This window comes from Cajanus cajan, chromosome 6 (assembly GCF_000230855.2).
Source record: "Cajanus cajan strain Asha chromosome 6, NIPB_CcT2T_4, whole genome shotgun sequence".
NCBI classification, from domain to species: domain Eukaryota; kingdom Viridiplantae; phylum Streptophyta; class Magnoliopsida; order Fabales; family Fabaceae; genus Cajanus; species Cajanus cajan.
The window spans coordinates 63,411,130-63,423,747 of record NC_138522.1 but is presented as its reverse complement, the minus strand read 5'-3'; the positions used below and the strand labels follow the sequence as shown (position 1 = coordinate 63,423,747).

At 33.3% G+C, this 12,618-nt stretch overlaps 1 protein-coding gene and 1 pseudogene across 3 annotated transcripts; one reads left to right on the top strand and one right to left on the bottom strand.

The window, feature by feature from the left end:
- The first annotated feature begins 2,577 nt into the window (after positions 1-2,577).
- LOC145958882 (uncharacterized) lies at positions 2,578-4,243 on the top strand. 3 transcript variants are annotated; one of them, XR_014434426.1, is made up of 5 exons: positions 2,578-2,714; positions 2,780-2,825; positions 2,921-3,090; positions 3,238-3,435; positions 3,948-4,243. XR_014434426.1 is itself a non-coding variant. In XM_083076421.1 (4 exons), exons 1-4 carry the CDS (start codon positions 2,605-2,607, stop codon positions 3,278-3,280), a joined length of 381 nt encoding a protein of 126 aa, XP_082932547.1. In that variant the 5' UTR covers positions 2,578-2,604; the 3' UTR covers positions 3,281-3,809. The 3 variants fall into 3 exon arrangements, 1 of the variants encoding a protein (XP_082932547.1); XR_014434425.1 differs by having other exon boundaries at positions 3,226-3,435; XM_083076421.1 differs by lacking the exon at positions 3,948-4,243 and having other exon boundaries at positions 3,226-3,809.
- Positions 4,244-11,650: 7,407 nt separating this feature from the next.
- Positions 11,651-12,457, bottom strand: LOC145958811 (uncharacterized; annotated as a pseudogene).
- Between the last annotated feature and the right edge of the window lie 161 nt (positions 12,458-12,618).

The following is a 12,618-nucleotide window of genomic DNA, read 5'->3' as shown; positions in this document are numbered from 1 at the left end:
AATAATTTATTCCAAAACTAATTAATTTTTTATATTAATTATTAGTAAAATTTAATAACTTTTAATTTAACAATTAATTGGATCGATGAAATTCAACACACCATGAGTTATTGAGCGGAATAACTTTACCAAGAGTTATTTTGTAAGTTATCTTAAATCAAACATATAAAATTCAAATAATGTATTTATCCATGTTTTATTTTTTAATTATCAACCATTAATAAAATACTAACTTAAAATCTTATCTAATTATATCATAATATTTTCATATCAAATTTAAAACCAGTTCTTACATTTTCGACAAATATAAATTTGTCTGAAATATTCTATCAATAATATAACTTTTCTTACAAAAAATTTCTCATCAAAAATATAAATTTTTCGACAGATTTAATTTAATTTTATAAAAAATCATCTTCGATTAATATAACATTTTGTATATATGATTTAAGAGTAAAAGATTTTCAATTTAACGGTTGAATTTACAAAATTCACATTTAATATAAAGTTATTGAGCGGTGTAACACTTAGTAAAATTAATACCATTGTAATTATAGCTCCCCTCATGTATATATATATATATATATATATATATATATATATATATATATATATATATATATGTGTTTGTGTGTGTGTGTGTGTGTGTGTGTCTATATATATATATATGATTTAAGAGTAAAAAATTTTCAATTTAACGGTTGAATTTACAAAATTCACATTTAATATAAAGTTATTGAGCGGTGTAACACTTAGTAAAATTTATACCATTGTAATTATAACCCCCCTCATATATATATATATATATATATTAAATGCGACTTTTACAATGTATTACACCGCTCAATAACTTTATATTAAATGTGAATTTGGTAAATCCAACTGTTAGATTGAAAGTTCATATCTCTTATAGATTATATATACAAAACTTTATATTAATCCAAGATGATTTGATACTTCATTTTTATAAAACAAAATTGATGTAATATATTCATTTCAAAATACACTAAAATATGAACACTTGGATTATCTTCCAGTTGTTGTTCAATTTTAACAAAACTTGATATACACGTATAAAGTGATATGAACTTTCAATTTAACGGTTGGATTTACAAAATTCACATTTAATATAAAGTTATAGAGCGGCATAATACTTAGTAAAAGTTACACCGATATAATTATAACCCCTTATATTATATATATATATATATATATATATATATATATATATATATATATATATATATATATATATATACACACATACATATATATACAGCGACAGCTGCACGTTTGGAATAGTGAGGCACTTGCCCTCACTACTATTTGACATATACATAATTTTTTATCTAAAAAAATAATATATTTTAAAAAATAAAAATTATATTCTAATAAAATAAATATATAGATTCAGAAAAAATGTTTATTTATTTGATATCTGTCAAATTTTTGAAGGAAATTAATTCTCATGTGATAAAAAAAATTTCTTAATAATGAATTAATTTTTAAAAAAAGTTTAATTATAATATATATATGTATATATATATATATATGTCTTAATATTCACATATATAATGTAATATATTAAAACAAATAATTTTTTGATAAAATAAAATTTGTAGCATGCATGTTTTTCTTTTGTGTTTTTTATTTATTGTATACGTTGATTGAAAAAATCGAAATAGTAAAATTGTATACATTGATTAAAAAAATCAAAATAAGAAAAATCATAAGATTTATATTCTATTTAGAATTGTTATTATAAGATATATTTTAAAATAAATTATCATCTAAAAATATATATTAGATATTAAAAACAGATTTATATCATAAATAAATTAAACTTTATTTTTATAAATTTAACATATAGATTTTTATATTTTTAATAGTGTTAAATTATTATAAAATAAGTCTATATGATTGTAGTTCTACCCAAATATTTAAAAATTATCTATGATAGATAAATAAGTCACACTTAAAATATATATTTTTAAAGAAAGTTAGGTTCAAACCAAGTAAATTATAATAAAATATAGTATAACCTAATTTATTTTCATCTTTAATACTAATCGTAGATATAAAAAACTTGTAATAAATAATTATAATATATATTTATACCTTTAAAAGATATATAAAATTTTTAATACTACAAATATATATAAGAAATTAAAAATAATAAATTAAAAATAAGAAATTAAAAAAAGAAATTTAAAATAAATTAAAAATAAAGAAAATTCCGTAAAAAATTTCTGACGGAATAATTCCGTCGGAAATTTTCCGGCAGAAATTTCTGACGAATTTATTTTTCGTCGGAAATTTTCGACAGAATTTTCCGTCGAAAAGTTTCTATCGGAAATTTTTGACGGATTTAAATTTCTGTCAGAAATTTCCGACGGAAAATTTTCGACAGAAAATTCTGTCGGAAATTTCCGACGAAAATATAAATCCGTCGGAAATTTCCGACGGATCCATATCCGTCGAAAATTTTCCGTCGAAAATTTACATTTTTCTTGTAGTGCGTGAATATAAATAATTAATTTACATTCACGTTCATTAATGGACTGATTAATTAATTTTTATAATGGAAAAATGTAACTTTCAAGGATGCTATCCAAGTATGATTATGAATGGGCTCAGAGCGAACTGCAATCTGGCATCGTTAGGTGCACGACGTCCAAAATCTTGATCCACCACTCCTCCACAAACACAACAAGGTAATGACTCATTTACTACCTAGCTAGTTGAATTGTTTAGTGATTGATATGATGAAATCATGCAGGAAAATCAAACGGTGGAGGAATGAGGAGCGCCAATCAAGTCCACTGGTATGATTTTACGTGAGTGCCTTGAATTTGATTTCTAATATGTTTTGTTTACATTAGGTATATAAAAGTAGTGATTTGGAATTTGGTGCATGCAGAAATTGAGTGGTGGGGGTTATATATGTGAATCCAATTATGCCAATATACCCTCCTCATCCTACTACTACACTTGTCTACCACTTCCACCGAACCGAGACAATGGGTGTCCCTGCTCATTTTCTACCCATTTTCCCACACTCCTGCCATCCATCACTCCCAACACACCTATGTATGTATTTGATGGATTAAAATCTTCTATCTCTAACTCCTGTTCCCAAATCCTGTCTCTACAATCATAAATTATCACATCATTATTTTTAATTTTTATTTCTATTTTTAAAAAGTGTAACTAACTATGTGACAGATTTTTCTTTAGCAAGGAGAAGAAGAAAGCATATGTGTCGAGGGGTGGGTGCTAAAGAAATATGCAAGGAGTCACATGAGGGAATGCCCTCCTTGAATGCCATGTAAGAGAGGCAGGAAGCCCAAGCTGCTGCAGTGGCCAAGATCTGTTAGCTGCAACTTTCAGAATGACTCGTATGGAGCAAATGTCTCGAATTAATCGATGCCATAGGTAACAGAATTGGTAAAGAAAAAATCGTCACAGAATTAGTTACACTTTTTAAAAATAAAAATAAAAATTAAAAGTAATAATGTGGTAATTTGTGATTGAAGGGACAGCTTGAGGACAGAAATGGGAGATAGAGGATTTTGATCCCTATCAAATCTCTTGTATTTGTACGCATAAAACATGTTTTCATTAATATTAGTTAAAACTTAACTATATTGTGTGACATTATAAAAAATGTAACATACATAATATATAAAAAGTATTATTATAAATATAATATTTATAATATATATTTATTTGATATATAATTACATGTAATTTTAATGTTAATATTTTAAATAATATTTAATATCATATTTTATATGTCATTATAATTTATATTTATACTTTTTAATAATATATTAATATATATTTATTGTGTGGATAAAAATAATTTTTAATGATAAGTATTATGTCACTATATGATATATGTTATTATATGATAATTTTGTTGTAATATAGTCCAATCGGCACAGGAGAATATGCTTAAAAAGGATAAGCTTAGTTGACTTCACAAACAATAACAGAAGAAGGTGGAGATTGCACGCAGCAACATTATTATCTCATCTGCTGAAGGAGGTGATTGCACACAACAACATTATCATCTCATGTCGTGTGCCTCTGCGCCGCTTTCCAATTTTTTTATTTATTATGTTTTATTCTTAATCTCAAGTGTTTCATTTATGAGATTCTTTCATTCTTTCTCTCTAATGTCTTAGTATGATTTACGAATTTTAAAAGCATGAGCTTTTAAAATATGCAGATATACAATAACGAATTTTAAAATAACTTTTAAAAATGATTTTATAATCAATTTTTAAAATTTATTTTTAAAATTTATTCACAACCGATTTTAAAAGTAAAAAATAACTAATTTAAAAAAAATCTATTAGTATTCTTGTGTTAATGTTAAACTCCTTATTCTCAAAAGACCATCATGACTATATATCTTAATTCAAGAGATGCTTTCTCATGGAATCATCGTTCCTAGTAACAATTCCTATACTTCTCCCGTTCTACTTTGTTAAAAAAAAAGGATGGTACTTAGTAATTTTGTGTAAACTATTGTGCTCTAAATGCTATAACTATTAGGGATCGATTTTCCATTGACAAATTACTGGACAAATTGGGAAAGACCTAAGTTTTTTCTAAAATCAATCTTTGTTCCAGTTATCATCAAATACGCTTAAACTCACATGACACTGCTAAGATTGTTTTTCGTACCTTTGATGACCATTATGAGTTTTTGTTCATGCCCTTTAATTTATCTAATGCACCATCTATGTTTCAAATAAATTTATTTTATTTTTTTTTCTACGATATTCTTGTTTATAGTAATTCATTTAGTGACCATTTACTTCACTTGGATATTATTCTTGAATTATTGGTTACTAATGTATTTTTACTAAGTGTTCTAAATGCATATATTTGGCATTCCTAGTATTGCCTATTTAGGCTATAATATTTTCGATGATGGGGTCACACCTGACCTTGACAAGATCAAGGCAATTTTAGACTAGCCCACACTACGTTCACTCCCATCTCTTCATGGGTTTTTAGGCCTATCTGGATTTTATTGGAAGTTTGTTAAAAATTACGCCGCTAATGCCTCACCCCTCACGGCTATACTAAAGTTACTGGTTTTTACATGGTCCGGAAACGCAGAAGTGGCATTTTTACAATTAAAAAAACCCTAACTACTTCTTCAATGCTTTCTCTGCCTGATTTTTCCTAGGTGTTCAAGATTGAAATTGATACATTAGCAACTGTAATTTGAGCGGTGCTATCTCAAAACCAAAAGCCCATTGTGTTTTTCAGTAAAAAATCTATGTCTACGCATGCAAGTTGCTTCCACCTACATTAGAGAATTATACGTTGTTACTGAAGTTGTTAAAAAGTAGCACCAATACTTAATTGGCCAACACTTCCACATTTTTATTGATCAACAAAGTCTAAAGACTATTGTATCTCAAGCCTACACCACTCTGGATTAACAAAAATGGGCGGCCAAACTTATGGGTTATAGTTTTGAAATTTTTTACAAACCTAGTCACTCTAACATCATGCTAGACACTCTTTCCATACCAGATGGTACTGTCACTCTGTTAATGGCTATCTCGTCCCTTATTCCAACATTGATAGGGAAATTAATTTTTTTTATTTATCAAGATTATGAGAATGCCAACGACTCGTCCAATAACTCCAATGAAATATACTAGAGAAGCAATATTACCAACTCATAAATGGCCTCGTATATTTTAGAAATCACCTTTTTATCCCATATGCAAATAAATTCCACCAGCAACTTTTGTTCGAATTTCATGTTACCCCGACGATTAGCCGCTTCGGCATGAAACCCACCATGGCTTGCTTGGTCACCTTTTTTTCTTGGCCTAACCTGTACAAGGTTGTTAAGGAATCCATCCATCGCTACTCCACCTCCAACAAAACCAATACTCACCAAAAAAGAAATCAAGGTTATTCCAATTTCCCTATCCCTTCACAAGTATGGGATGAATTAATTATGGACTTTATCACAAACCTTCCATGATCTTTATCCCATTTTTTAAGTGATTTTTGGAAGGAATTATTCAAGGCACAAGGAATTACCTTATAGTACAGCACAACCTACCAAGAATGGTTTTGCAGATAGTCAAAACCGAGGTGATTAATTTGCGTGGTTTCGCGAGTGAGCACCCTCAGCAATGCTTCAAATTCCTTCATCTGGTAGAGTTCTAATATAATACCTCGCACCACTCAGCCATTTCGATGCCACTTTTTCAAGCCCTTTATAGTCGTCCATCGTCAGCATTTCCAAGCTACAAAATTGTCTCCAACCCCAACAATGAAGTTGCACAAACCTCGCATCAACACATTGAACTGTTACCCATTCTCAAAGACATCATGCAAAGAACTCGTCAACAAATGAGTACACATGAGGATAACAAGAATCATCGTGGCCTTACCTTTCAACTAGATGATTGGGTTTGGTTGGGTTTGCAGCCCTACAACCAAGGTTCCATTGCTCAATACTGGTGCAACAAATTGGGGAAGAAATTCTATGGGCCCTTCTAAATTAAAAAATGCATTGATGTGGTGGCTTATGAGTTGATCCTACCTTCCATTGCACATATCCACCCCGTTTTTCATATTTCACTTCTTCACAAATACCACAAGGACACTCCCCTCCAACATTTCATGCCTCTTCCTATTCAAGCAAATGATAATGACTTTTCAAAAGCCTCTCAACCCACTTTAACTCCCAATGTTTCTAATTTTTCCACCCAAACATCTCTTCCACATCCCAATATCATCCAATGATCAAATTTAAACCCAAATTTACTCACCTCACTTACCTCAACAAGACACCACCCACTTACGTGTTTGATGTCACTTCCAACAATTCTCCATTAATAATTCATCCTACACAATTTGGTTTGCCATGTGACACCAACTTGCAATCCTCACCATCCAGAAGAAGAACAATCTGAGTACTTAAGGCTCATTTCGTTCAACCTTATGAACAAGGCTTATTTCCTTCCCCAAAGCAATGATAGTAACATAGCTGAGGCCTAGTCCTATTCTAATGAACAGCCTAAGAGACAACATTTACCTCTTACATGCGCTATAATAAAATTGTCATATAATGACACACATCTTATTATAATACAATGTGTCATTAAAAACTATTTTTATCCATACAATAAATCATGGTTTTAAATTGCGGTTGCGGTTGCGGTTGCGGTCGCGGTTGCAGTTACTGCGGTTGTGGGTATTGCGGGTATTGCGATGCGGATTGCGGCGGTTGCGGTGTGAAATTATTAATTATTTTCACTAAATATAAAAAATTTATAATTATCAATATATATTTTATTTTTAAGGATTTATACATTTTAATTCCTTTTTTTATAAATATTCTATTATTTTAATGAATAATTTAATTTATTTTAAAATTATAGTATCAATTTATCGTATTGCGGATGTATTGCGGTACATTGCAGATGTGTTGCGGACGCAACACCGTTACATTGCGGAAAAATGTGTGATTTCCAGTATCATCGCAATTGCGGTCCGATGCCGTTGCGGACAAGGCCGCAACAGCAATATTGCGGCCGCAACACGTGTTGCGGTCCGCAATTTAAAACCATGCAATAAATATAATATATATTAATATATATATATATATATATATATATATTATTAAAAAGTGTGGGTATAGGCTATAATGATATATTTTAGTGATACACAAAATATATTGTTAAATCTCATTCAAAATTAATACTAAAATTATATATAACTATATATCAAATAGAGATATACCTACATATATTGTACCTATAGTGACATTTTTTTGCATGTCACTGTATATAACATTTCTTATAGTAATGACTTAATAACTACTATTAGTTTAGGGGTATGTATTTTTCCTTTCTGTTGGATCCTTCACATGGATGCAATGGATTTTGTAGCTTTTTTTTTTTTGTTAATGTTTTGCTTTATTAAAGAAGCTTTTTGAATTGCTTTCATATATGAAGATTAGTGAATGAAGTTTTCCTTTCTTTCTCATTTTTTTTTTTTTGCTAGTTACTTCAATTTAGTTGCTAGAACCTATCAATAAGACAATAATATTGCAACTCATTTTAACTATTATTATTATTATTATTATTATTATTATTTAAAAGAGAATAATTCCTTGTCATCTGTTTATATATACATTATACAGAGTATAATTTGGCTAAAATTGGGAAACAAATTAGCTATAAATAAGGAACTAAATATACGCCTAACAGATATTATAATAAATCAAAATATATTATCATATATTCTAACACACCCCCGCAGTCAAAGCAGGAGGTCGCCGAATGCTAAGACTGTCTCGAAAATCCTCAAATAACACCAGCGGAAGACCCTTGGTGAAAATATCTGCAATTTGATAACGTGAGGGGACATGAAGCACTCGAACCTGGCCGCGAGCAACCTTTTTTTCGAACAAAATGTATATCATTTCAATATGCTTAGTGTGTTGATGATGAACAGGATTTCCAGCAAGGTATATGGCACTAACATTGTCACAATATACCAATGTAGCCTTTTGAATTGGACAATGAAGCTCCAAAAGTAAATTTCTCAACCAACATGACTCAGAAACCACATTGGCAACCCCTCAGTATTCTGCCTCTACACTAGATCATGATAAGGTAGGTTGTTGTTTGGCGGACCAAGAGATTAAGTTATCTCCCAGAAAAACACAATAACCAGATGTAGAACGTCGTGTATCTAGGCAGCCACCCCAATCAGCATCAGTATAAGAAAGAAGGGTGGATGTAGAAGATGGATATAGATGAAAACCAAGATCCATAGTACCTTGAATGTAACGCAAAATGCGTTTGAGAGCGTGCATGTGCTCCTCCCTTGGGCTGTTGCACGGCATAAGTAATGTCGGGTCTTGTGAATATAAGGTACTGAAGAGCCCCAACAAGACTCCTATAAAGAGATGGATCCTCAAAAGGTGTGCTTGTAGTAGCACTGATCTTTGGTTTGGTATCAACAGGAGTAGGAGATGGCTTACACGATGACATGCCAGCTCGATCAATGATCTCTGAAACATATTTTTTTTAGATAAAAATAAACCACCTGCATGATGAGTGACATTGATGCCCAGAAAGTAGCTTAAATGTCCCAAGTCCTTCATAGAAAATTCTGAGCTAAGAAGGGATATGATAGACTTAGGAAGCTCATCAGAAGAAGCAGTCAAAATTATATCATCCACATATAACAATAAATAAGCCATAGAAGTACCTCGACGATAAATGAACAGAGAATGATCCGAAATACTGTAAGAAAATCCAAGAGTACGGACATAGTTAGCAAATCTCTTATACCAAGCCCGTGGGGCTTGTTTAAGCCCATAAAGAGATTTCTTTAGCAAACACACATGATTAGGTCGATCAGGGTCTCGAAACCCCAAGGGTTGATGCATGTAAACAGTTTCCTTGAGTTCTCCATGTAAGAATGCATTTTTTACGTCAAGTTGATGAATAGACCAAGCTTTAGAAAGAGCTAAACTGAGAACTATGTGAATAGTTGCTAGTTTGACCACCGGACTAAACGTTTCACCACAATCCACGCCAACTTGTTGAGTTTTACCATCACCTACAAGACAAGCTTTATGCCTCTCAAAAGAACCATCAGATTTGTCTTTATGAGAAAAAGTCCACATAGACCGAATTACATTAACATTAGTTGGACGGGGCACCAACTCCCACATCTTATTATTAATAAGAGCATCCTATTCATCATTCATAACCTTTTTCCAATTCGGGTCACGAAGAGCATATACAGGGTTACGAGGTAGTGGGGACTTAGGCACAGAGGTAAGAAGAGTGAAGGACTTCTTAGGCTTATAAATCCCATGCTGGCTTTTGGTAACAGGCCTTTTTGGTGGGCTTGGATATGAGCTTGGAGTTGGGCGAGGAAGAGAGATGAGTACGAGAGGAGGTGGGGTGGAGGGGCTCCGCCTAGTCAGCATGGGAAGGCTTTGTTGCTGGTTGCGCAAGTCGGTTGTTGGATCCGGTGAAATGGGCTCTAGTGAGTTGGGTAAAAGAGTAGCTTGTGGTCTTGTTTGAGTAGAGGAATGAGAGACCATATAGGGAGATGGTCCATCATCTAAAAACTCATAAGTGTGATTTTGATGAGTATGTAACTATGCAAAGGGAAATTGCGTCTCATCAAAAATTACATGACGGCTAATGATGATTTTTTTAGATGATAAATCAAAGCATTTGTACCCACGATGATTCGGAGGATACCCCAAAAAAACACAATAGTAGACCGAGGTTGAAATTTGTTTATGGCTGTAGAAGGAATGAGAGGATAATATAAACACCCAAACACTCGAAGATGAGAATAAGATGGGTCCTTTTGATAAAGGATTCGGAGAGGAGAATGATAGTTTAATAACTTGTGAGGAAGAATATTGAGAAGGTATGTTGCCATTTGCAAAGCGTGATGCCAAAAAGAAGGGGGAAGAGAAGCATGGGCCAATAAGGTACGTACAATGTTGTTGATTGTACGAATTTATCTTTCAGCTTTCCCATATTGAGGGGATGTATGAGGACATGAAAAACGAAAAGAAATACCATTAGCCTTACAAAATTCCCAAAAAGGCCCATTATCAAATTCGGTGCCATTATCACACGATATATTTTTTGTCTCGTTCAAATTGAGTTCGGATGAGGGATTTGAAATTCAAAAATGTGGAATAAGTTTGTGATTTTTGCGATAAAGGAAATGTCCACAAAAATTTAGAATAATCATCCACAACCAAGACATAATATCTATGACCCGATGAACTCAAAACAGGTGATGTCCAAAGATCACTATGGATAATATCAAATGGCATAATATGGTGCAAGAATTTGAAGCATAAAATGGAAACTTAACATGTTTTCCAAGAGGACATGAATGCCAAATACGAGAATCCTTAATTTGATTACATTTAATCAATTTATTCTTCCTAAGGGAGTTCAAAATAGGTGCTCCCGGGTGACCCAAACGATCATGCCAAAGAGATGGTGTTACGGCAGCAAAGGTATATGTATTTATAGGCTTGGTAATGGGATAAAACTCAGCAAAGGTATATGGATTTGTAGGCTTGGTGATGGGATAAAGCTCGCCCCGACTCTCACACCTCATTACCGGCTTCCCCGTCTGAAAATCCAAAGGGATCAAATTCAACAGAAACAGAGTTATCAGTTGTAAACTTTCTAACTAACACCAAGTTTTTAACAAGTTGAGGAGCATGAAGGACATTGTTTAATGTTAAGAGAGGACACAGGAATGACAATTTGGTGTGACCATAGCCATGAATTGGAATTGAATGACCGTTACCAACAATTATACCATGTTTGTTGCTCATATTAAAATAAGATGTGAGGTTACCTTGTGCGGATATCATGTGAGAAGTAGCACCAGTGTCCATGTACCAATTTGCATCCGGAGGACTGATGTCGAGAGTATGCATTGCGGCTTCTATGTCTGTTGGAGTTAGTGTTACGGTGTAGGCTTGCGGAGGTCTAGGCCCGAGTACACCAGGCTGTTGATGCTGTTGCTGTCCAAATTTGGGCCTAGCCCATGAATTAGTAGGGTCCGGACAAGGAGGTGTAGCCCACTGAGTCATTCACTGCCAAGGCCACGGTTGTTCGCCAGGCCATGGGACATTGGCCGGAGCTTGCTGATTGGCTTGCTGCTGTCCACCACCGTGGCTATTGCTGCCTCCGATTATACCCCCACGGCTAGTGCCGCCCTTTCCGCTGCCACGACTACCATTGTTGCGACGATTTTTCCCTCCATTATTGTTACGATTTTGGCTCCTCTTCCCACCATTATTGTGGTTCGAAGAGGGATAATCAGAAATATCAAGAGAGTCATCCGAGTCACGAGCAATCATGGCGGATAACGAGTTCTGTGCTACCTTTTTGGCAAGGCCGGCCTCTTCAAGAGTGAGCATTGAACAGGCTTGATAAAATTAGGGCAAGGGATCACTTTGGCGAATAAGGGTGGCCACACCGTTGTAGGGCTCGGTGAGACTAGAGACTAGTTGAAGAACAAGTCTATTGTTGGCGACGGGAAAGCCGACATTCTTGAGTTGATCCGACAGAGATTGGAGATGTTGACAATATGCAGAGACATTTGAAAAATCTGTCATGTCGGTGTGAGTGAAGTCATACTCAAGGTGACGGCACAAGAGTGTTTGTTATCCTAGAATATGTCACGCAATCTATTCCAAGCCTCCATTGCCATGGTGTCAGGTTCAAGAATGGTATGTAAAAGATCATGAGAAATAGTGGCGTAAATCCACTGAAGAACGGTAGCATCAAGGGTCGACCATAGTTCTTCCTCCTCCTTTGTTTGAGGAACTTTCTCCTTGCTTTTCGCTGGAGGAATAATATGATCAATTACTTTATGGGAGCGTGCGTGAATTTTGAAGAGTTTCGCCCATGTCATGTATTGCACGTTTTCCATCTCAAGAGTGATGGGAACGTGGTTCCTGATGTTAGATACAACGAGAGCAGGGTGAAAGGAAGATTTTGAGTCAGACATGGAGGTTAGGAGGATGAAGAAGACAAAGAAGCAGGGAGAAACGGC